We start from the raw sequence: 24,917 nt of genomic DNA on the forward strand, positions 1-24,917 counted from the left end.
TTTTGAGAACATCGGACGTGGAAGACGTGTCGTGACGTGCCGTGTTCGCGAGGACGGAAAAGTTGTGTTAGCAACTGACACCCAGGTACATCTTGATCCAGTTCCTTGAGGACAAAGCTTCTCAATAACAGAGACGCATAAACCCTTTCCCAACTGACTTCACCCAGCTCCTTCATCAAATCTCCCCAAACGGACCTAACCACGCGGCCACCAAAACCCCAGCATAGCTTAAACCTATTTTTGTCCTCCATGCATCCGCGGATCTCGATCTACAGTGAGTCCCGCTTCCTCTTCCCAAGATCTCCGTCTCACAAGTGCAGGAAATAATCCACTTCCAGATCCATCCGAGCGCCTATTAAACTCAGGGACAGACCAAGGGGGATTACCTAACCTGTGTGCGCCCGCGCGCTTCATCGTCATAAAGTTACCCAGCATAGAAATATGTCTGGAGGGGTACACGTGAATTAGCCGCCGAACCCCTGCTCAGTACGGAAACGAGCAAGCGGGCGCTTGCGGACGAGGATTGGATGCGGAAGTGAGACCTTTCCATAACACTCAGCTTCCTGGCTCTGATCAGCTCAGGCCAGGCAAGGCAAGCCAGGTAAGGTAGGTAGGACAGAGGACAGGGCTGCTCTGTTAATATCTGCCTCGAGTTCGTACAACGTATTTTAGCTCTCTCCGATTAAATATAAACAAACACAACCCCCAGGTTGCTTCTCTCTTCTTGGACAAATGTCTTATCCTCATTTAGGGTTATATCCCCCACAATCACCCGCGATTGGACCATCCCACGCGCCAGATGGTACGCTTAAAAGGTGCACAGCCTCTTCCATCAGACTCCAGTAGGCTCGGCTGGCCGCAGAGACTTTTATCATGTACGTATGTAAATGTTGTCGTCATCGGGCCGTTCCCTGTGGCCCTGTTTGCCGCAGGAAGCCGGGCGCTTGGCAAAGATCAGCTCGGTCAGCGAGGGAAGGGGACCCTACTAACACCTGAGTGTGTTAGGGTACCTGAACCTGCTTACTAATCAGCAAGCAAAGTCATTCCTGGGCTGCTTATCTAATCAAATACTTACGTAATCAAAGCCTAGCAATTAGTCACACACACAAGACTGATTACATAATCGTAACGACCCCTCCGCGACCACGACGCGAACCCGGAACACTCCTCCCCATCGTTCACTCCGGGAGTCACCCTGCGCTTGTCCAACGTGCTTTCGCGTCTTGTCCGTCGACCGTGTCTTTCCCTCCCCCTGCAGACGCGACAGGCCAATCCCCACGCGCCTCACACGTGTCGCTGCAGGAGCCCCGCGTTGGTCATCCAATCCGATCGGATAAACCTGACTTCCCCGCACCGATGGGAGACGTCAAGGATTCCTGATGGGTGAATGTAGGCGGAGAGAGTGTGTGAGAGAGAGAGGCGGGGGGGGGGGGGAGGGGTTGAAATGACTCTTCTAACCAACCAAACCAACCCGAAGTTTTCATGATGATTGCTTTTGGATGAGCCAGCCGGATCCAGTCGGCAGACTGAAGATATCCCCGAGCAAACCTAACCCAACCCAGCCCCGCCCCACCTCGCCCTGCCTCGTCCTGCTGGTCGGGATGATCGATATTTCCATGTCTGATGTTTCGAACTTTGTCTTGTCTGGTTGGTTGACGATGCTCAGATGTTTCGTTTCAGGTTTGTGGAAGCTACATACATACAAAGCTGCATGCAGATGGTAGATGCAAAGGTGGATGACTCACCTCGGGCTGCATGCATCACTATATGCTACCGGTAGATTGTGACATGATCAATCATGGATTTCGGGCTTTGGTAGGGTTAAACTATCACCGATGAGGCTTGGATCGATGGGTTTCGGGTTCGGTAGATGTGTTGGCAGCTTGATAGTATGGTAGTTAGGTAATTGCCTCATTCTCTTGGGCTGTTTCAGATCCGACAAGGTTGAGGGACGTGTAAGTGGTGTCGTTTGATGTGATGTGATGGGTCGTTGTTTAGAACGGGCAGACTACGAGGCGAGGTTCAGTCCATCCCATCTCTTGCCGGCTGTGAGAGTGAGTTGTTCAGCGCTGGGGGTTTTGGCACCAAGCCTGTTGTAGAATGTGGAAACGGAGAACTTGGGCTTATGGTATCCTCTTAGAAGCCCACTTACACACAGTCAGAGACTCCGAAGCAGCCTCAGGCTACCCTGTATCCTCCTGTAGTCCTGTCCCAGAGAGTCTTGAGCGAGAGTTCAGTGTGATTCTCATCTTGAAGTTAAGGTATGATACTACTACGGTGCTACCATAGGTGCTCCCGTGATAGAACCAACATGATTATTATTCTTGTTAAAATACCAAATCTGCGGGAGAGAAACGAACTCTGGTATCATCGATTTGTCATCATTCAGTTCGCTGAATAATTCCCCTCAGAGTAGAACGTACACCCATCCAATCCATCATGATGCATGCATACAGGAGACAAAAGCCTACATCATAGAGAACCCGTTATCCCTTTCCTTCCAAAAGCTCCCGAGCCAGCAACCAAACGAGAGTCATCATCCAATGTGACAACTTCAAAGGCATTATGTACATTCGAGGTGTCTGATTGGCGGGTAGCCTGAGGTCATGTTGTTGTATGCATGAAGTGGTTGTGCCAGTGCTCATGGGACTTCTTACCCCGCCACCGAACCACAAGAAATCGATGAGATACCAAGCCGTCTGTCTTGTCCAACCGACGACGGGACGGCAGTGCCGAGCGACGTCTCAGCCGACCGGGACGTACGCGTCCGGCTTTCGTCGGACGCGTGCCCTCACTCACCAACCGGCACCCTCCCCCCCATCCATCCCAACCCCAACCCCAACCCCAACCCCCTCCATCCCAAATTCCCCTTCTCTCCCTCCTATACCCGGAAAAACCAGACCTTCCCTAACCGCCCTCAACGCCCTCTCCAGCCCCCTCAGCCGTTCCCTCTCCTCTCTCAACACCCCCCTCGCCAACTCCCTGATCGCTCTCCTCCCCATGCGCTCATGCATCTCCCTCCACCCAGCCAGTTCGCCCGCCACAGTCTGCTGCGCATACCGCAGCTCGCGGGCTAAGCGTTCCGCTTCGTTCAGGGAGCGGGCTGCGCGCGCGGCGGCGCGAGATTGCCTCGTTGTTGGTCCGAGGTTAGGGTCGTTGCTATTGGGGTTAGGGCTTGACGGGGAAGAAGAGGAGGAGGTGCCGGCTACCGCGGTGAGGGAGACGCCATCGAATAAGGAGGTTACGAGAGAAGGCCAGCGGGATCTGCTTCCTTCACCGGTGGATGGAGTTGGGGAGGAGGAGCCCCCGCCGGCGATGAGCGACGCAGTAGAGGATCTCGCCGAGGCGCGCTCGGCATCACGTCTAATAGCCGCGATGCGGGCGATTGTCTGCGGCGGCCGGGCAAGGGCTTTGAGGATGGCTTCGATGTTGGCGTGGAGGGCGAGAAAGGAGGAAAAGAAGGTTTGGTACGGGGAAGATTGCGAAGGGCAGAGGGTGCGGACGTAGGTTGCGAAGGCGGCGGCGTGCGAGGAGGGAAGGAAGGGAAGAGTTGAGAGGGATTGGGAGAGGAGGGCGGCGGACTCGTGGAGGTCTGGACGTTGATCGAGGTTAGTTAGACCGTGTGAATAGGAGCTTCAGGAGTAAACATACCACTGGCAGCATTAACAACCGCATTCGCGCGTCTCGCCACACTCCTGGTCCCAAACTGGACACTCCTGACCATATCTCTCGCATGATCGACAAACTGCTCAACTTCCCTCAAATCCTCGACCGGCTCAAGCTCTTCGTGCACCTTCTCCATCAACGCCTCGTACTTCAGCCTGGACCTCTCAGCCATCATATCGAGCTGAAGATCCGGAACGAGGAAAAACTCCCACAGCATCTCGTGCGTCGCAAACGTCGGATGCGCCAGGAGAACCCTCAGAAACCAATCCATCCTCACCTGCAAATCCCTCAGCACCGCCCTGCTCGGGCGACTGGGGATCTGCACCGGCGATCTGAGGTCCGCCAGCGACGGGATCCATGACGCAGGGTTCTCCATCTGCAGCAGCCTAGCTAAATGCTCAAAATCCCCCAACGACCTTCTGCACGTCGTCACCGCGTAGGAATTACTATCCAGCGGGGCGCCCGACTTGACCACAAACCTGACCGTCGCATCCTCCACGAAAAAAGCCCTCACCACGCCCGTCGTCCGACTCGCAAGCTCGTCAGCCGTCCTCTTATCTCCAGCCGTAGCCATGGCCGCCGTGGGCGGCGGAATCGGCGGCGGCGTGAGCATGAACAGCGTCAGATCGTCCATCTTGTTGCGGAGGTCATCATCCTTAGCCAGTTCAACGGCCGTCAGGCCGCGCAGTTCGCGCGCAGCGGTGTCAACGCGGGGATCGCTGAAGAGTACCCGAACCATATCAAACCGACCGTACTTGGCCGCCAGCATCAGCGCCGTAAACTTCTTCTCGTTGACGGCATTGACATCCACATCACACTGCTGCAGGATCCTAGCCGCCAACGCCGCATCGTTAATAATATGCAGCAGCGTATTTCCCTTGATATCGACATGATGATCCAGATGCAGCGGTTGTCCATCGCCCTGCGTCTTTGTCGCCGCCTCGAGCGCCTCCTCCACCATAGTACTATAGTTGGGATGATCATACGAGCGACACAACGCAAACAGCGGCGTTTGCCCATTGCGATCCTTCTGCCGCCACGGAAGCATGTGCCCGATGCGGCGGATCAGGAAGGGCGCGTGGAACAGGTAGTGCGCGGCGCTGCGGCCCCAGGTGTCCTGGATGGCGAAGTACTCGCGGAGTTTGTCGTCGTCGACGCGCGCTAGCAAGAAGTCCAGGATGGTCTCGACAATCGTCTCGTCGCCAAGCTGCACCGCCGCACTGAAGAGCGTCGTGCCCTCGTTGTTTCGGTCCTCGAGGATCGCTTCCGCGGAGTAGTACTGGCTCAGCGAGAGTAGATACCTCAGCGCCTCCGGCTGACGATTCTGTATCGCCATCATCGGCACCGACTCGCCAAACGCATCGTGCGTCTGCGACAGCCGCTCAATTGACGTGTCCCCCTCCATCCCACTAAACGTCCCAACACTCAGCGGCATGGACCGGAACGAGATTTCCGACCCGCTGGACATACTCCTAGTATCCATGACCACTTTTTTGGGCCTTTTCATCGGCTGCTGCTGCTGCTGCTGCTGCTGCTGCTGCTGTTGTTGTTGTTGTTGTTGTTGTTGTTGTTGAGTCTCGCCATCCCCATCACCCCCCGACTCCTCCGTCATTCCATTCTCCACAAAAGGAAACACATGCCCCAGCCCTGATCCCAGGCTAAACCTCTCCGACAGTGTCAAACTCGCCGACGACCTATTCACCTCAGTTGACTCTGACCCCCACCCCTTGTCCTCATCCCCATCCCCATCATCCACCACATCATCATTCGGCTCCATAATCCTCCTCAACTCTTTGAGATCTCCCCTTGCCGTGGCATCCCAGAGCGCCTTATTCCTCCGGCTCGCCCTTCTCAGCCCCCCCGATTCCCGATCCAGATACGAGAGCACGGCCTCGAACGTGCTGAGCGCATACCCCATCTCGCCGCTCTCGATATCATCGATGAAGATGAAGTTGCGGATGTAGGCTAGGCGCGCCTGTAGGTGCTTCACCTGCGCTTTGATGACGATGTAGAGCAGCAACGACACTAATGTGTCCGCGTTTATCGTCATGACCGGCTTTTCCGACGACGTCGGTCCCTGTTGGACATCCGACGGCGGTTGCGGCGGGACATCCGTGAGTTGTGTAGCCGCCTTCACCGTCGCCAGCAAAATCTCCATCATCTCCTGCGGACAGCTGGCGTTGGGCAGGCGTCTAAACTCCTCGACTGCCCTCTGCAGCCTAGAAACTGCCGCCCTCTTCGCCCGACTGCCCCCCTCAATCACCACCCCGAGCTGCGCAATATCAATGTGATCCATCTGCCTGATCTTCGCCTCTAGCTCCAGATCCTCCTGTCTCCGAAGCGCCGCTAGGCGCGGGAACAGGAAATGGTGCACATTCTCCGCGATGTACCTCTCGATAAGCCTTTCCACCACGGGACCCGTCAGATCCGTCGTCTGCCCCAGATGAGCAAGCTGGTTGCGGTCGACGCTCTGGAATAGGTCAATCGCCGCCATGACGGCCGTCTCCAAGGCCGTGCGCATCACGGTTTCATCATCTTCTGGCGGTTTATCTGGAATTGGAATAGGAGGATCATCTAGATCACTCGAGGGAGAAACGGCTGCCGCCTTAGACGGATCATATCGGGCGTCGCTGAGGGACCTCGCGCGCTTTACTGCCCTCGAAATCGGTCCGTCGGGTTCGGGGTCCGGGATTTCGGGTGCTGAGGGGGGCGGGGGTAAGGGACGCTCGAAGACGAGGGTGAATTCGCGGAAGAGCTTTTCGAGGCCGGACTGCATCTGTTTGGCGATGGCAGGGAAGTGGTTGAGGAGCTCGTGGAAGCTTTTGACGTCTTTTTTCTTAGGAGGGTTGCTCTGCTGGCGGTTGCCGGGTGGTTTGGCCGGGAGCCGGGCAGGTTCTGCAATGCCCTTGGAAGAAGGAGGGGGTAGTATGGCCGGGGGGATTTTGACTTCGACCCATGTTCCTACGAGCGGGCGCGAGATGTAGTAGACCAGGAAGGGGCGCGGATCGAGCGTGTCGGGGTACCAGATGACGTCGTGGAGGAGGGTTGCTTGGGCGAGGTTTTTGAAGCCTGTCGCAGCAATCAGCCTCTCTGTAGTCAAACATGTAAGCAGCATATACGCAAGGAGTCGTACCCTTATTCGTAAACACCGTACTATCCTTGATCACCAAACTCCTCCCATTAATCGTGGCATACAGTCTCGGTTTCCCTCTCATCTCGCGCAAATTCTGCTGCTGTCCCCCCTGCGCAGCCGCAGCATCATCCTTTCCCCCTCCCCCTCCGCCGGCCTGCTGCTGCCCACCACCCTTCGGCGGCACTATCCTCAATATATGACTCGCCAAAAAATCATTCTCAACTATGGAGGCCACAAGCGGCGCTCCCGAATCCGGGTCGCGACTGTTGAGCAGGACATCGGCGGTCGGTACCAGCAAGACGTGGTGCTGGGGCGGCTGGCACTGGGCGAGGAGGGCAGAGCTCTTGGAGAAGGCACTGAGGAAGGGGTTTAGGGGTTGCATTCATTCGACTACTCTCGCGGCAATAAGGGGCCAATACTGGTTTTGGGATGTTTATCGGGTTCTGCTTCGGTGGTTCCTGGGAATAAAGCGGCTAGAGGTTGGCGCTGGTGCTGGTGAACGGGCGATCGTCGCAGCCACCACCATTGGGCAGTTCAGCGGTCGAGAAGAGACTTGTGGGCGGCGTGTCGACCATGCAGCGGCTAGGCTTCTTGGATGCTGTGGCCTGGGGTCTTGCAAGCTGTTTGTCAGTGTTGACGCTGCCGCCGTACGCTCTCCTTCATTCACCCAAGCTCCAGGAAGGACGGTGTGCTGGTTAGCGGGACGCAGGTGACGCAATCCGCCGATCCTAAAATTTCAGCTGGCCTCAGGTTCTTGAAAACCTGGTCTCGTCAAGCTTGCTGCCTGTCGGCGACTCTGGCTGCTGACAAGACGGATGAGGGGACGTGGTCGCTTCGCTTCGCTGAGGTCTCGCTGACGATCTAATCTGATCTGTTTCGATATTCGTATCCTATGTCCTGGCAAATTATGCGGATGCGGTGCGGTCGGTGGCTGGGAAGTCAACTGCGCGCACGTCCTGCAAGCGGTTCGGTCTGGTCGTGAAACGTTGGACTGAACGATCGAGCTGCCCGTTTCTTGGTTTCTTGGGTTTCTTAGGATGCAAGATGCTTCCCGGAACTCGAGCGGGAAGCGTCGCGCTAACAGGGGTGCTGGCGGGCTAGTGGGGCCGCAGGTAAGGGTGTGCGCACTGTACTAATACTGTATAACTGCCGAAGGACATCATTGACCATGGACGTTGTCTTCTGGGCCCAGTTGATCTCGAAGACTTTTGCAGTAGGGAAACTAACCTTTTGCTATTGGAACCAGAGCTATCGATCAAACATGGTATGGATACCTAGGTAGGTATTTGATGTTATCAAAACACCTATCTGGAAGCTAGGCTGCATAAATTACGGAAAGATGTGACAGCTCAGATCTTAAGACCAGACCCTGCTTGACGTGTGATGTCCAAAGACCAAAAAAAGAAAAGAAAGAAAAGAAACGAAAGCTCTAGCCTTATGTAATCTGCCCACATAAGATGAGAATGAGTAGCATTAATATAAACAATCATTATGACATATTGTAGCAGGAGGGTACTTGGGCTTCAGCTTCATCTCCATCAAGACCTTGGCTACACAGTCACCTCACACCTCACTCAATCAAAGTGGGTATATACTGGCTCTCATGTTACAGTCATCATCATGATCTCATATTTTATTACTATACTCCCGGCTCACGACTTGGCCGCACCGGCCTTGATCAGCAGGATATCACCATCTTCAACCACATAGTCCTTGCCCTTGGTCATCATCTTGCCCTTAGCCCGCACCTCCGACTCATCACCCAGCTCCTTAAGCGTCGTGTAGTTGTACACGATAGCCTGGATGAAGGTCTTCTCAAAGTCGCTGTGGATAACGCCAGCGGCCTGCGGGGCCTTGGTGCCGGCGCGGATAGTCCACTGCCGCACCTCGTCGGGGCCGACGGTGAAGAAGCTGTGCAGGTGTAGCGCCTTGCGCATCTGTACGATGACCTTGGGCAGGGCAGAGTCGGCACCGACTCTCTTGCACTCTTCCTTGGCCTCCTCCTCGCTCATGTTGGCTAACCTGTGCTCGAAGGCCGCCGAGATGGGGATGATGGGGTCACCCTCGGCGTGCTCCTTGACCCATTCAACGATCTTGGGTAGGTGCTTGTTCTTCTTGCGGATGAAGTCCCGCTCAGACAGGTTCACCAGGAAGACGACGGGCTTGGCCGTCAGAAGGAACAGAGGATTTATGGCCTCGACCTGCGATGTATTAGCGTGTGTACACAGCAAATGCAAACTAACAAGAAAAGGCAAAAAAAGTGAGCTTCCGTCTGCTCAGACTCAAGTTTTTATCTCATGAAGCCTCAATTCAGGAGGTTTCGACGAGCTGGGTTTGAAGTTCGGGCCTTGGGCCCTTTATCATCATAGACGGGAGAGAGAGAGAGAGAGGAGGGCGGGGGCGGGGGGACGCCCGAGGTGGCGATGAGTAGAGAAGAACAAAGGAAAAAAAAAAAAATAAAACAAGACCTACCTCCTTCGGAGTCCAGTCGCCCTTGCGGACATCCTTGCCATCCTTGAGCCAGGCCAGGACCTTCTCCATGGTGGCTTCTTCCTCCTTCCACTTCTTCATCTGCAAGCTCTGGCCGCCCTGGCGCGTCTTCTTCTTCTGGGCCTCGAGCGCCTTCTCGACGAACTCGATATCCTTGAGCCGCAGCTCCTCGCTGATGATGTTGAGATCGCGGACAGGATCGACGTCGCCCTCGACGTGGATAATCTCGGCATCATCGAAACACCGAACGACCTCGAAGATGGCATCGACGGCGCGAATGTGCGACAGGAAGGCATTGCCCAGACCGGCGCCTGTTGACGCACCGCGGGTCAGACCGGCAATGTCGTAGATGGTAAGATTGGCCGGCACGCGCGACTTGGGGTTGTACTTCTCGCACAGCCAGTCGAAGCGGTCATCGGGAACGATGACGCGGGCCTCCTCGGGGTCGATGGTAGCATAGGGGAAGTTCTAGGGAGAGGCGCGAGTTTCACATCAGCGTCGGCCCTTCATCAACCATTGACAACTAGGTGTCGGTGCATACAGCAGGGTTGCCCAGGTTAGACTTGGTGATGGCCTGGAAGAGCGTCGACTTGCCGACGTTGGCCAGTCCGACCTAATAATCGCGCGACGCAGAGCGTGGTCAGCATGGCCGACGACGATGGAGAGGCCAAAAGCAGCCCATCAATCATAATCACGCGCAACCCACAATACCGCTCTTCAGGTTGTTGCCGGGGCGGCCCAGGAGGACCTTCTCTTGCGCGGCCTGCTTGGGAGGCATCTTCTTGGGCTTTGCGCGCTTGGCGTAGGTGCGAGTGAAGTTGTAGTAGACGACGAGCGTGCAGTTAAGCACGGGATGGCGGGAGCAAAACGCAGAGCTAGCTGCGAAGGGGCGAAAGAGGGGGGAAGAAGAAGCGAAGAGAAGCGACCGAAGGGATGAGGACGCCGTGGTGGTGAAGGGTGAGCTCGTGGTCGGATAGCCACGAGCACGACTGACAAATTCGCAACCACAACCACGCAATTGGCGGGCTCGTAATCGCTTCAGGTGAAATTGGCTGCAAACAAATGCGCCGCGTTGTGGTGATTGAGAGGTGTCCGGCACGGGACGAAAGCAGTTGGGGGTAACTGGTGAGGTTGATGAGGGAGTTGAAAATTTTGGGGGGTCGAACGCGGGGCTTCCCCCCCTTCGCCCAGCCCAGCAACGAAGTGGGGTAGAGACGAGCCAATGACGTTGATTCAAGAGGGGCTCTGGCCAGGGTTCCAGACCCACTTGGCCCTGGCGGGGTCGAGTGTTCTTGGCTGCAGCTCGGGGTCCAGCTGTTGCGACAGCGCTGCAGCGAATCCAACTCTGCTCCAAGTGAAATTTAGTCTAAACGCCGGCGTTCCAATCGTTGTCGTAATTAACATGCGTATCGAGTATTGCAGCGCTGCGTCCTTGTGTTGTTGGCCAACCTTACTATTGAGCTGTGCCCTCATTGTTTATTGATTCCCTGGTGCCCTCGTAGAGTTGGATGGTGGCGAAGCTGACGCTGACCGCGCCAACTGCTCTCACCTTGCGAGGCTAAGACGGTCAGAGAGTCCTCCTCTCTCTCTGACTTTCTGGAGCAGAGCTCCTCATCTGGCTCGGGAAGCCCGGCTTTTATCGATCTGTTGCTGGAGCGGGAACGACTCCAATTCCCCCAACTCTTTGTTCGGCGTGGCCGATTTCAACATCGACCTTCGAACATTCTTCTCCTTGCATCAATTGTTCTTTTTTTTTCTTTTCCCTTTTTTTCCCGCTTACCAACAGTACTAGCCAGTTATCATCATCACTCCCGCCGATATGTCCGATCCAACTCCCACTGGCAAAAAATCCCACCACAAGCACAAACACTCCCGCTCGCACCGCACCCACCGCTCAACCCTCTCCCTCCAAAAAACCGAAATTATCATCAACGTCTACGACCTCCTGCCCCCCGGCCGCCTCTCCTCCGTCCTCTGGACCCTCGGCACATCCCTGCTACACTCCGGCGTCGTCATCAATGGCAAAGAATACGCCTACGGGGGGCACAACCGCCCGGGCATAACCGGCGTGTACTGGACGCGCCCCAAGACGGAGCCGCCCGGCGGCCACTTCCGCTGCGAAATCCTGCACGGGTTCACGATCGCAGCGCCGCACGAGATCGAGCGCATCATCCAGGAAGTGTCGGAGGAGTTTCTGGGGCCGTCGTATAACCTGTTGACCAAGAACTGCAACCATTTTACGTCGTACCTCTGTCAGAAGCTGACGGGTCGCCCGGGACCGGCGTGGCTGAATCGCGCGGCGAGTATTGGCGTCAGGTTTCCATGCGTCGTGCCTAAGGAGTGGGTGACCGTGCCGGATTTTGAGACGGCTGAGGGGGAGCTGGTTGATGAAGATGAGGAGGAAGGGTATGGGTATGGGGTCGGCGGGCATGGGGGCGACGAGCGGTCTAAGATGCTGAGGTCGTCGGATGAGGTGCCGAGGCTTGTTGGGCAGAAGCCGGCGGGACCGACAGAGCAGTTTGAGCTAGGGAGTGAAGAGGATGAGAGGAGTGGCAGGGTAAGGGCCCCGGCTGTCAGGGACGCCGAGGGAAGGGCACTACCCCCTGCTGAGAGGGCGCCGACTTTGTGAGGACGAGAGTCGCTCTCGCTGGTTTCATCCTTCTATCTTCTAGTCTTGGATTGGTGATTTCGGGAAAAGTTAAACAGGCCGGGTCGGCGTTGTCTTGGAGTTGAGGGAAGGGATCATCCTGGATTTGTTCTTTCGATACCACGGTATAGGTACCTACCTACCTACATACATACATACATACACTCGGCGAAAACAACAAGGGCCAAATAATCTTGGGCCAGTTGTTTCGGGGACGGCGTATGTATGTATGTATGTATGTATGTATGTATGTATGTATGTGTGTGTGTGTGTGTGTGTGTGTGTGTGTGTGTGTGTCTCTTGTGTTCTGATTATTTGATATATTCATATCAGTCGCTACAGAACTGGACGCATGGACGGAAAATATTCCTGGGTGGGATGGCTCCCGGAGCATAGCTTAGATCTTGTGTTGCCATACAATCCAGAATTCGAATTCGAAAGGTATTGTATTACCTTCCTGTTATCGAGCTGCATCCCGAGGGACTGTGAGGTATGTCGGGGGTTTTACGGCCGATATGCATGACTCTCTCGGAGTGTCCTCGGGGCTTGGGAGAATATCCTGAGTGTACGAGGCTGGCTGTTACCATTCAGCCTTGTCAGCTCATGCCTCAAACTCATCATCTTGATGCTAGCAGCTGTAAACACACCGCGAATATCTTGATTTGACTATATTCACCATTCCCACACATACACATCCCGCTTCATCACCAATTTCTCATCCATTCCCCCCCCTCCCCCCCCTCCCTCCCTCCTCCTCCTCTCTCTCTCTCTCTCTCTCTCTCTCCTCTCTCTCTTTGACTGACGTCCTGATCATCACTCCTCCCCAACCATCTCCCTATTCCACCTCAAGACCTGCTCACACACCCCCTCAATCGTCGCACACCCACTCCCATACCCAATTCCCCCCTCCTCCACGCTCTTCCTCGCCTCCCGATCATCCACAAACGCATGACTTGACACGCTAAACACTGACGGCTGCAGCAAATGCACATCCCCACTGGGTTCCTTCCAGCCCAGCGTCTTGCTCAACCAGGGAACCTTGGCTAACAACAGACACCAGCCCTCGATCATATGCGCAAGCAGAAAGAGTAGGATCGGAGGAACGGGTTTGACCGTCGTGGGGGTTTTTGCCAGCGTCATAGCAGCGAGGTAGACATCGCCGTAGGCGGTGGGCGGGCCGTGGTCGGTGACGACGAAGGGTTTCCCGGCGCAGGCGGGCATTTCCTTGCGGGCGAGGGCCGCTTCGAAGGCGAGGTGGGCCTGGGCGACGTTGCGCGAGCAGACAAAGTTTTGGATGATGTGCGGTGTCCAGGAGACGTTGGTACCGCTGCGGAGGACGATACCGACGACGGGGTCGGAGGGCTGACCGTAGATCGGATTGCCGGGGCGGATGGTACCCGTGCGAAAGGCGGGCGTGTTGGAGGCGAGGATGAGCCGTTCGGCTTCAGCTTTGGTGTAGGCGTCTGGTTGGGGAGTTAATCATCATGCTCGACTTCAGGTGAAGGTAAAAATAAGGGGTACGAGAGAGTCTTACAGTTCCCGAAGAAACGCCCATGCTCTCTTAACGGCTTCCCCCAGTCCCTCTCATCGATAACCTGGAAATAATCCTTCGGCCCCTTCTCCCACGGCCAGACCCAGAAATTAGGAGGGACGAGCGCCACGGAAGCAGACGACGTAGCCACAAAGATGTCGGCCCCAGCCTGTTGAGCCGCCTCCATCACGTTCTTTGCGCCATCCCGATTCACCCGGCTGCAGCGCTCATAGAACAATATGCTGCGCTCCTGGGGCCGGATAACTGCCGCGGTATGGAAGACGGTCAGAGGCAAAGTCGCGACAGAGGTTGGCCATGGTTTGGCAAAAGCTGCTTCGACCGACGAGCGATCTGATATGTCGGCCTTGACATAGTCACATCCCGTCGCGGCCATGTCAGGCCGTTGCGGGGGGGCAAAGTCTACGATGCGGATGCTCTCGGCCGGCTGGCCGCGCGCTAGGAGGGCGAGGACGATGTCACCTCCGACGAGGCCTAAGCATTTGTCAGTATACACAGCGCTCTATTGTGAGGGGTGAGGTGTAAAGTGAGGTAAGAGGTCTCACCTGATCCGCCGACGACTACATATCGTCTGTTGAGGCGGGGCGGCAGGAGCTTGTCAAAACCGAGGGGCTGTTTCTTGAGACGCTCGTAGGTTTCCCTGATCTCTTCTTTGGCCCAACGGTGAGGAGATAGCTGGGCGATCTCGGCTGGGACAGAGCGCATGGACGCGTTGATCTTGTAGAGGTAGAGCAGGGCCGCGAGGGCCACGGCCAGGGGCACCGCCCACCACATGCTGCTTGGTTGGCTAGGTGTGCGAAAGTTGGGTGAAGTCGTTGTTTTTTGTTCAAGAGCGATCAGACTTTTGGGGGAGGAAGAGTCATTGCGCAGGAAGCCGTTTTCGACCTTGACTGTGATGAGGCCAGTGAACCGACACACTGGCCACGTTGAAGGGTCGAGGACGATGGGACGAGGAAGATGGATGAGAGACAGGCTTCTTAAGCAACAATACAAGCCGCATTTTGCATTTTTCTCAGCCACAACTAACGTGGTATCCCGAGCTTGAACGCACTCGGAGAGTTCGCCCGCGAAGGAAGGATTCTCGTGATGTCTCTCATGTTTACTACGTGAATTCACGTCCAAGATTGCCCTCAACTACAGCCTCCTTAGTCTCATAAATTCCCAGCTCAGTATAAAACGAAACATAGCACATGCTGCCCTCGGCTGTTCAAAGTTTGTGCCGGTAGCCAGCGTCCACAGGCTCAGACACAAAGTCCCAGTCTCGGCTCTGCGGAGAGACACACAACGCAACATCATAGTAGAGCATGTGCAGAATACAAGGCATTACAAGCCCTCTGTGCGTCCTGAACTCAATCATAATGTTAATGCTACACAAGAGTAGTCGACGAGATCTGTGTCGCTGATCCCTGCGCTCCTGTGGCCCTGCGTCATGCCCAGAACGACGAACACAGCGGAAATACCCAACTGGTGGAGAGTGTGGCCGACGCCGGTGGACCTGTGGCTGGTTGGCCTCGGATGGCGTTCCACGTCTCCCGCAGCGTGACGTGAATGTCGAGCCATTGACCAATCAGGGAGCAGGTGACGGGTCCTGCAGAAAAAGCTTGGCCGCCAGGAGATCTTATCGCACGTGGGACGTCGAGGGCGACCATCTCCCTCCGCGATGATGGTAGTCTGTTTCTTCTCTCTCTGACAGGGACCATCATGAAACGCTCGAGGGACCCAAAGGGTTCACTGCTGTAACGGCATGGAGGGACGCTCCCGGTCCCTCCCTGTTTCTGGAAAGCTTGTAAAGCATATGTCTACTGTATGATGCCACCGTCGACAACAGAGAGAACGGATAGCGCATGGTGCATGATTGAAACCGTGCCGTGGCCCGACCCCTTGCAATTTGCGCCACGGTCAAGCCGCGTCCGAGTTCAAAAAAAAAAAAAAGTCCCATTCTATCGTACATGTTGTCTCCATGAGTTCTTTTTTTAAGGTGGAGCAGACATCGACCAGCGGAGATCAATTTCGATCGTCCAAAATTTGGGTTTCCAGAAGAGATGAACTGAATGTCATGTGCCGCGTCGGGAGCTATTGGGGAGTAGAAATTGTAAAGATACGAAGAAAATCATCAACCTTCCCGGCCCGTATTGCTTGATGGATGGATACGTAGTGTACACATCGCTGTGCTGAACCTGCATACCCGCACCTTTGTCCACCCACCCATCCAGAGTGACTTCAGCGGTGGTCAGGCGCCGCTCCCAGCTAGTGACAGACCGCTCGAGAGGCCGACGGAGTTGCGCGGAAACCAAGACCTAGCAACGCAGGAACGCAATTAGCCAATGAGAGCACTCTATAGGGACGTATCAGGATCCACAATGCCGTCGGGTCCCAGCTGTTCTGGGGTTCCGCGAGCGACCCTCACTGGCCTTGGCAGGTTCCGGCAGGTCCTCTCAGACCCTCGCCTTCCTGTTTTCGAGCAAGGAACCTGTCCGGAAAGCCGCGAAACGGCTGGGGTTTAATCAAGTCCTCACTTTCCACCTTTTCGCGGTGCAAAAGTGCGACTGACCAATTCGACCGATCGACTGTGTGGTCTCTGGGGCTCCAGGCCAGACCGACTGCCAATTTCCGGCATTTTTGATAGCGTCACCATCCTCCCCCCCTCTCTCCCCCAAATCTGTTTTTCTACCTTTCTCTTCCCGCTACACCGGCGCCATCGTATTCTTTCGCTTTTTCGCAAACATCATTTTTTTTTTGCTGAGCCAGCAAAAAAAAAAATATACGTTTTAATTTAGAGCATTTCTTTGCCTCTCGCTCTACCACAAATAACAACTCCTCCCAGCCAAGATGCGCTCCATCGTGCTTGTCGCGCTCTCGACGCTCGGCGTCGCGGTCGCCCAGTCCTCGAGAGGCAACTTTACCATTGACCCTGCGAGCGTTGAGCCGAGGACGAGGGGTACGGACATTCCGGTTGTTGATGATGATGATGATGATGATGAGGATGGCAGTGGAGGATGATTTGGTCGCGCTGGCGGATGCTGACTTGTGGTCGCTCAGCCGAGTGGTGCAACGCCCAGTACAACTCGTGCCGTACTCTCTGCGGTGGCCGTCCCAAGTCTAACGATTGCGACACGGTATGACGCCCTCTCCCTACTTGCTGCCTTGCCCCGCGACCAGGCCGCTGACGCCACACAGGAGACGCTCGAATACGACTGCACGTGCTCCAACGGCACGGCCCCCGGCCTCGAATACTACATCCAGACCATGCCCACGGTGAGTTGCGTCACTCGAGAGTTGCACAGCCAGGAGGACACCAGAGACTGACGAACGAACCCCTTCCCCCCCTTCCTAGTTCATCTGCGAGCAAGCGTATACGGACTGCATTGCCGCCAACACGGGCAGCTCGAAGGCTCAGGATGATTGCAAGACCAACATCAAGGAGAAGTGCGGCACCCTGGATCCGAATAAGGCTCAGGTCGATAGTGGCGACGGCACGGGCAGCTCCAGCAGCGCCTCTTCCACTGCCTCCGCGACCGGTCCGGCTTCTTCGGCCGCTGTCAGCTCCTCGACCTCGGCCGGCGGCGCTGCCCCGACTGGTGCCTTCCTCCTTGGCAACGGCATTGCTGTCGCCGCTGCCGGTGTCTTTGCTGCCATGCTCTAGCAGTGAGGTAGCTAATTCGGTTGGGAGTGTTGGCGATCAGTCCATGATCGGCTAGCGTGTGTGTGTGTGTGTGTGTGTGTGTGTGTGTGTGTGTACCAACTCTTCGATATCGCTCTGGACATTTTTTTTTTTTCCATTTCGCCAGATTTCTTTTTCCTTCCCATGCGTCGGCGCTATTGTATGAGGTGCTGGACGATGGGGGGGGGGCTAATGCAGTGACGACGGAGTCATGATTACTGATGATGATGTCGTACGATGAGATGGCGGCAGGACGGGCGATGTAATAATGTCAGGGTCTTCGTGTTTGGGAGGGGGCGTTTGTTGTGGTGGTAGAGAAGAACAGTATCATATTCCCACATATTCTCCTCCAGGTTTGGTCCCGGTCCCCGTGTCTTGTGTGCTGACTACCTATGTGTGTTGTGGAGGCAGTGTGGTTGACACTATGGATACAGCCTTTGACAGGCTTCCTAACAATAACACAGCCTCCAGCCTACAATACCTTTGTGATGCCATTATTGCACAGCGACCTTGTGCCCACCTTTGACCTGGATTCCTGTCCTTTGTCTTCATATAACTGATTCGCATATTTCCAGTCTCAATATGATCCTGACCGGCTTGTATGAGGTGGGTTCTGCAACTTGTCTACTCGAGTCGACGTTCGATTCAGACCGAATTTTGATTGTTACGCCTTACGCCTTAGCCATTATCAGCCTCAACTCAACTTGACTCAACACAAAGTCACAATGTCCACACCCCCAAAGCCAACCCAAACCCTCCCTCCGGAGATCATCACTTCTATCCTCGAAAAATACTACTCCGAGCCCCCTCGCTGCGCCTTATCCCTGCTATGTCCCGAGTGGAAGCTCTGTCCGCGCAAGACCCCTGCGCTGGACGTCCTCCTGCGCTCGGTACGCATTGATGTGTACACGGCGCCGTTGCAGAATCATAAGTGGCTGTTTGTTGATCGGGCAGATGGGCGTGATGATGAGCTGGAGGAGGAAAGTGTGGTGCTGGATGAGGGGACAGTGGAGACGAGGTTTGGAGGGAGGTGTTTTTGTTCGGAGGAGGGTGGGGGTTGGGTGTTGGTGGGGGGCGTGGGGGATCCGGGGTGTAGGGTTGCTAGGGGGGCGCCTCGTCCCTCTTTGGGGGGGACTAGTAAGGGGCCTTCTTCTGGGAGGAGGAGTGTGCTTGAGAAGGGGGTGATTGATGGTAGAGTTGGGAAGAGGTCTGAACAGAAGAAGCCTACTGCTGCTGCGACTACTGGTCTGGGTTACCGCACTCCGGATCGGTGGATGTGTGCCCTGGACAAGTTTTACCAACGCGAGATGGTTCGTCGGTGGGCGTCGAACGCGGTCTTTGTTGTTGGGCAAGAGATTCCGCGCGGCCCGTTGTTCCGTCCCGAGGTGGTGCACTGGCCTGGGGTGACTGAGAGGAGATTGGTGTTGGAGAGAATGGTGCGGTTGAGGAGTGAGGAGGTAATGGGACTGTTGCCGTTTAGGCTTGATTATGTTACGGTTGATGAGGTGAGGGAGGATGAGGAGGACGAAGATTGGGCTGAGGGCGTGGTCTGGAGAGGGAGGAGGGTTTGGGCGGATGACGGACTTGAGAAGGAGAGATTGCCGATGACGGTGGTTGAGGAAGGGGAACAGGAACCGATTTACACGTATGTCTTTCAGTTGATCCGGCATCTCGTCGTCAACACGACTCCGAGCGTTACGGCGTTGGACACTGCGGAGGTGTACTCCCGCCGGCTGGGGCAGCTGAAGACGTATCTTCAGCAGTCTGCTGCTGTTTCGCAGTCCTCTCCGACCAACGAATTCGACGCTACGCAACCGAACTTTCTTAACCCTCCCTCCTCCGACCACAACCACGAAGCTTGGGTGTACCCCTCCCTGAGCGACAGCGACATACAGATTCTCCAGCAAGCCCATCTCGACGAGAAAAGACTCCCCTTTATCATCGACTATTCCAAGCTTCCAAACCTGGAGACGCTGTGCCTTGATCTCAGGGGTCTCTCGTACCCTCCTACTGCGGCGGCGTCCCAGAATCCTCGTCTGCGACGACCGAAAGCTTTCTTAACCGAGCGAGCCGTCTGCTCCAAGCTTCGCGATCTTTGGTACCGCGGGTTAAAGCTCTTGGTGATTGCGGGGTTGAGGAGCTGGAACCGATATCCCGGGCCCGAGCCGGAGGGTGAGCTTAGGACGAGGGCTGCTAAGTGGGATGGACGACGCTGCTCTTATGTTAATGAGCAGGGGGAGGTGGATTGGTGGGCTATGCTGAGGCGTTGTGTGAGGCCGGGAGGGAAGGTGGTGTTGGTTGATGTTGAGGGGGAGGAGGTGGGGGCGCCGTTTCAATGATGGGTTAGGGTTGGGGGTTAGGGGTCGAGGTTAGAGACAGAGGGGTCGGATGGCTGGGAGAGATACAAATCATCCAAGGCAGGTTCTTGAGGTAGGTGGTAGGTAAGTTCCTTTGTTTTTTTTTTTCCTCTGATTATAGCTTTGGGAATGTAGAGGATGGGAGTAATGTTTGTTGAGATCTAGTCAAGTTAAGGAGGAAGGTAAGGGGTGGGATAGAAGCTTAGGGTTGGGGTTAAAAAAGTTGGGTTAGGGAGTTTGGCCTGCTCTTCAGCTCTCCACATTTCATCGTGCAGGCTCCAAGTGTTGTTTTCTTCTACGGGTTTTCCTTCACTGCTTCTGTGTAAACCAGCATCGCCCTTGCCCATCATGCCCAGCAACCACTGAGCTTTTCGATCCCTTTCTCCGCTCTGCAGGTCACCAGGGTAACCAATCACCTCGTTACGCCTCATGGCCTAAGGAGCAGAGCGAGAAGCGTCGGCCACGGCCCGCGATGCACGGGATACGTACACGTAAGTGGCCGTTTAAGGTACAATACGGCCAATCACGAGAAGATGGCAGGCCCCATTCAAAGTCCAGTAACAGAATGAATGGCGAGCTCGAGCATAGCTGGGAATTTTAGAGAGTGTGTGGGAGAGAAGTGTGGATGGGGCTGTCGGGCACCCATGGTTCGAGTTGTATGGTATGGCCTCGTGCTTCACCGTTCTGATAATCTTTTCACTAGTTCAAGTTGGTGAATATCTTTGCTAGAGGGGATTGGGAATGCTGATTCCAACTCTACATTCAAACATGTGTGTCTTGGAGAATATTAATAATAAAGAAGAAAAAAAAGGGGGGGTGGAAGAGGGAGGGAGTCTCTAACTGGCAGATTTCCGTTTGCACACACACACCGCTGAATTGGGCGATGTTTCTCTAACCTGAACGGGCCTCACATCAATCGGCTATAGCCACTGTAAAAGAGGGGATGCTTCTGCGCTTCCCGATCTTACCTCGGAAATACGTACATGGTTTTTTTTTCTGCCTTCCAAAGCTCAACTCTCTCAGAGCCTCATTGTTCCTCCATCTCAGACCCTTGTCCATTCCGAGTCCAAGGCACCCAAAAAACACCACCTGACCATAACCACATCTCTCCCCTTTCACAACTCAAATATGAACGAGTAGCTCATGAGACTCGTTGCAGCTCAGCTCTTTGCCCGGCGGGCCGGCTAACTGTCTGAGCTACTGACTGGCGGGGACTACAGCCCGTGCCACGTTTTTGCTACTGCTGTTACGGATTGCAGCTCTTTTTTTTCCTGCTGAGACGAGTCACTTACTCGCTTTGTTTTGTATCTATGCAGTTTGCATCTGGGGTATGGGGCTTTGAAAGCGAGTATATATTCACTTCAGGGCAAAGCCAAGCATCTCGCAATTCTGATTTACCATCAAATGGGATAACTGGACAAACTTATCATTGTAATCTTCACCCCTCGCAATCCTCTCTACCTGACTCAGGCTGCCTCACCACTTCAACCAACATCACTGACTGGGAAATACCACGATCTACCGATAATCGGCCTTCCTAACCAGAACCTTTAACCCGAATATAGCTGGAGCACCCGCCAATACCGCCACCAAACTGGGCAACGACCAGAGTGCCCTCCGCACCAGGATGTCCGCCCGCTTCACGCGGTCCCGCCGGAACAGCAGCATCGGCGGGGCCGGCGTCGGCGAGCAACAAGATCCAACATCCTTGGGGACTGGGAGGGAGAGACAGGAAGAGGAGAGAGACAGTCGGGAGCAGAGCGACGAGGAGGAAGAGGAGGACGAGGAAGAGGAAGCAGAGGAAGAACCAGTTGTTGTTACAACTTGGGTGTCTGTTCTGAGATGGCCTGGGAGGAGAAATAGAGAAGAGACTCGGGAGCAGCAGCAAAGGCAACGGGACAGGGAAGGAGAAAGGGAAGGGGATAGGGAGAGGGCGAGGGATAGGAACAGGGATAGAGACGGCCGTGAACGGGATCGTGATGAGGAACGGCATCGAGATCGACACCATCGGCATCGTCATCGACGACGTCGACACCAGCACGACCGTGACCGTGACCGTGACCGTGATCGTGATCGCGAGGACCATGACCGCCATCATCATCATGATCATCACGAGCACAGGGAGCATCGAGAGCGGGATCAGGATCGAGACCGAGAACGAGAGAGAGAGAGAGAACACCGGGAGTATAGGGAACATCGGGAACATCGGGAACATCGGGAACATCATCGCCGGCGTTCAGTCTCTCATACTGCCCCTCACGCAACAGACACAGCAGCAGCAGCAGCAGCAGCAGCAGCAGCAGCAGCCCCAGACGCAGTCCCAGTCTCGACGCCAACCTGAACCCGAACCTCAACCACAGCCGACGATATCCCGACCAAGAGCATCATCTAGACCATCCAGAGCTGAAGCACACAGCCAGCTGGTCCAGACAGCTCATCGGCGGGTGCGACAGGCAGATCCTGAACCTGCACCGCAGCCTGTTCTTCAAGTAGCGGCCCAAACAATGCCCCAGCCGGCACTTGCCCATCAACCGGTAGCCCAGCCAATGCCGGCTCAAGCACAGACAGCCACGGCTCGCGACAATCTCTCCTCGCCCGGGGCGACCACCAGGCCAGCGACGGAACCGGCACCAGCAATAGCAACAACGCCAAGGAGCTTGACAACAGCGACTCCGACAACGTCGACAGCAGAGGGTCTAGCATCTGAACCACCACGAGAACAACGACAGCATCAGCAAACACAGCAACAAACACAACAGCCACCAGCACCATCTCGACAAGCAAACGGCGGGCCTTCCCGTCCTCAACAACAGCAAAGGCAAGGACGGCAAGAAGAAGTCCGAAGCGCGCCAGCGACGACGTCTCGACCCAGCCAAGGGCAGGGTGAACCCTCTCGGCCACCAAATCCTCCAACACTGCGAGAGCCAACCAGACCTACCACACCCCCCGTAACAATCCATCTCCAGCCCCTCGACCCCCGCTACCGCCAGCTAACCTTCCCCATCCCACCCGGCGTGCCGCTCCATACATCCCTCACCCTCACCCTGCAGACGCACTACTTCCTCTCTCCCGAAGCGGTGTTCACATTCTACAACATAAAGGGAAAGCCGATACCAGCTGACGAGAGGGCACCCCAGAACCGCCAGGGGGTAAACAATGCCCTGGGAGGAGGGCACATGACGGTGTGGTACCGCACGGTGAAGGGGACAAGGCAAGATACGCGACATTGGGCGTTCAAGTTCACTTGGTGGGAGGGGGACCGCAAGGGGGAGAGGTTAGATTCGGCGATGGAAAGGACGCTAAGGCAGGAAATCGAGTCTGGCGCGACGGTTGGGAGATTGAGGCAGGTTCTTGGGGATCTGCTCGGGGTGTTGGATAGTAACAGGGTAATGTTGGTCGCGGTAGATGGCATGCGGCAGGGCGCGTTGCAGGGGAATGGATGGGAGGTGAAGAAGATCCGGGAGGGGTGGAAGGGGAGATGGATCGGTGTCGATGTGCTCCCGCCTGGGAGGTACATCCTCCTTAAGAGAGGGAATCAGGCGAGGAAGTATGTGTTTCACCCGGCCAGGGGGAAGATTGATGCGGGGATGAGTGTGGGCAGGTTGGGAAGGTATGTGAAGATGAAGATCTTGGAGGGGGCGGCGAAGGGAGGGTATCTGAATTCCCGACTGCCGAGGGAGGAGTGGGAAGTGATGTTGGAGATGGACGGGCAGAGGCTGAGAGATGATGTCCAGGTGCAGTGGGCGAAGATGTATGAGGTTGTGCTGCCGGGGAATATTGAGCGGGCGTTTGAGCGCGAGGAGGAGTGGTTGATTGGCTCGACTGCCACGTGCGGGACTTGTTTGGAAGAGAAGACGAATGATGAGTTCCTCTTGGGCAAGATCACGTCGACATGCCGCCACGAAGAGATTGATATCCTTGATAATACTATCGAGGACCGCCATCGCATCTGCCGCGACTGTCTCCAGGGTTGGCTGCGCGCCCGCAGCGATCGCTGGGGTTCCTCCCCACCGCGATGCCCCATCACTGGTTGCAACCAGGTGCTTAGCTATACTGACGCGCGCAAGCACATGACGGAAGACGTGTTCCAGCGGTATGACTATCTCGTTCTGCGCACGACGTTAGGCCAGCTGGATGAGTTTGTGTGGTGTCTGAACCCGGATTGTCAGTCTGGCCAGCTGCACTACCCCGAGGCGGAGTGGTGTCCTGAGTTCCAGTGCGGGGGCTGTCAGAGGAGGTACTGTCTCACGCACCGAATGCCCTGGCACGAGGGGCAGACGTGCGAGGAGTTTGATCGGAGGACGCATGGTCGCAGGAGGGACGATAGTGAGGCAGAGGGCCGCAGTTGTCCGCGGTGTAAGAAGAGGATTTATAAGGAGATTGGATGTGATCACATGACTTGTGAGTTCTCGCTCTTTTTCCTCAACACCCTTTCGAGATATCCGTCAGCAGCAGTATACTGACTTCCCCAGGCGTCTGCGGCCAAGAATTTTGCTACCAATGCGGCGCTCTCTACCCTCCAACACTACCCGGCCAGATCGCCCGCACAACTCACTTCCCCAACTGCCCGCACTTCGAACCAGTCCCCTTAGACCGCGCTCCGAGCCCCTTTCTCCCGTTCATTCTCAACCGCTTTCGTCCCCCTGGTCTCCTGGGCGGCGGCGGCGGCGACAACGACGATCACGACGACGAAGACCCCTTTTTCCCTCCCCCGCCACCACGACAAGCCAGACCTCCCTTCTTCTCCCCCCCGGGCGGACCTGGGCCTGCCCCTCTCCCGGGTCATGTCCTAGAGAACGGCGCAATCCGCTTCGGCGACGGGCAGTTCCAGCCTCCGCGGCTGCGACCCACGACGCGGGCGCGGTCTCGCGTTCGGCCGGATGGGAATCCGGGCCCCCCAGTCCCTGGTCCAGCTGCCCCGGCTCGGCGTAACACCGTCGGAGGAGGGGCCCCGGCCCCAGCACAGACACAGGGTCAGCCCCCCGCGAGGATAATCGGCATTGCGCCTAGGTTCCCCTTCGACGTACATATGCCTCCTGCTCCTGTTCCCCCTGAACCAGAACCGGTGCAGGTACCACAGCAGAACCTATGGCAGCAGCAGCAGCAACAGGAACAAGAACAAAGATGGCTTGAGATGCAGTGGCAGCAGGAAGTGAATGCGTTTGATCCTCCTGGACAGGGAAGGGGGAGGGAGTTAGGAGGGGGGCATGAGATCGGGCAGCCACAAGTACATTTGCATCCACAATTGCTCGAGCGTCCACATTTTCAATTTGATAGGGAGGATGGTGAGAATTTGGTGGTATTTTTGCCTGCGGCGGGGTTGGTGAACGGGAGGGCGAGGTTGGAGGGGAGCAGGAGGAGGAGTCGGAGGAGGAGATGAGGGATTGGGTTGGGACTTGGAGTATGGATGGGTG

The 24,917-nt window shown here is 55.9% G+C and overlaps 6 protein-coding genes across 6 annotated transcripts; 3 read left to right on the forward strand and 3 right to left on the reverse strand.

The window, feature by feature from the left end:
• Window positions 1–2,008: 2,008 nt before the first annotated feature.
• On the reverse strand, window positions 2,009–7,181 carry CTHT_0053300 (putative UPF0507 protein; the record flags this gene model as incomplete). Its single annotated transcript, XM_006695604.1, has 4 exons — window positions 2,009–2,090; window positions 2,800–3,592; window positions 3,652–6,735; window positions 6,800–7,181. 4 exons carry the CDS (start codon window positions 7,179–7,181, stop codon window positions 2,009–2,011), a joined length of 4,341 nt encoding a protein of 1,446 aa, XP_006695667.1.
• A 91-nt stretch (window positions 7,182–7,272) lies between these two features.
• CTHT_0053310 (putative GTP-binding protein) lies at window positions 7,273–10,762 on the reverse strand (the record flags this gene model as incomplete). Its single annotated transcript, XM_006695605.1, has 7 exons — window positions 7,273–7,404; window positions 7,467–7,527; window positions 8,456–9,000; window positions 9,272–9,757; window positions 9,831–9,902; window positions 9,996–10,278; window positions 10,557–10,762. 7 exons carry the CDS (start codon window positions 10,760–10,762, stop codon window positions 7,273–7,275), a joined length of 1,785 nt encoding a protein of 594 aa, XP_006695668.1.
• A 346-nt stretch (window positions 10,763–11,108) lies between these two features.
• Window positions 11,109–11,918, forward strand: CTHT_0053320 (uncharacterized protein; the record flags this gene model as incomplete). Its single annotated transcript, XM_006695606.1, has 1 exon — window positions 11,109–11,918. One exon carries the CDS (start codon window positions 11,109–11,111, stop codon window positions 11,916–11,918), a length of 810 nt encoding a protein of 269 aa, XP_006695669.1.
• An 831-nt stretch (window positions 11,919–12,749) lies between these two features.
• Window positions 12,750–14,259, reverse strand: CTHT_0053330 (dehydrogenase-like protein; the record flags this gene model as incomplete). Its single annotated transcript, XM_006695607.1, has 3 exons — window positions 12,750–13,399; window positions 13,471–13,959; window positions 14,031–14,259. The coding sequence occupies 3 exons, from the start codon at window positions 14,257–14,259 to the stop codon at window positions 12,750–12,752; spliced, it is 1,368 nt and encodes a 455-aa protein (XP_006695670.1).
• A 2,055-nt stretch (window positions 14,260–16,314) lies between these two features.
• Window positions 16,315–17,128, forward strand: CTHT_0053340 (uncharacterized protein; the record flags this gene model as incomplete). The annotated part of the gene is made up of 4 exons (XM_006695608.1): window positions 16,315–16,423; window positions 16,525–16,601; window positions 16,663–16,740; window positions 16,820–17,128. The coding sequence occupies 4 exons, from the start codon at window positions 16,315–16,317 to the stop codon at window positions 17,126–17,128; spliced, it is 573 nt and encodes a 190-aa protein (XP_006695671.1).
• Window positions 17,129–17,871: 743 nt separating this feature from the next.
• CTHT_0053350 (uncharacterized protein) lies at window positions 17,872–24,883 on the forward strand (the record flags this gene model as incomplete). The annotated part of the gene is made up of 5 exons (XM_006695609.1): window positions 17,872–19,318; window positions 19,860–19,994; window positions 21,069–21,331; window positions 21,462–23,904; window positions 23,976–24,883. 5 exons carry the CDS (start codon window positions 17,872–17,874, stop codon window positions 24,881–24,883), a joined length of 5,196 nt encoding a protein of 1,731 aa, XP_006695672.1.
• Window positions 24,884–24,917: the final 34 nt, after the last annotated feature.

The sequence above is a fragment of the Thermochaetoides thermophila genome (genome assembly GCF_000221225.1).
Source record: "Thermochaetoides thermophila DSM 1495 unplaced genomic scaffold scf7180000011820, whole genome shotgun sequence".
In the NCBI taxonomy this organism is placed as follows: Eukaryota; Fungi; Ascomycota; class Sordariomycetes; order Sordariales; family Chaetomiaceae; genus Thermochaetoides; species Thermochaetoides thermophila.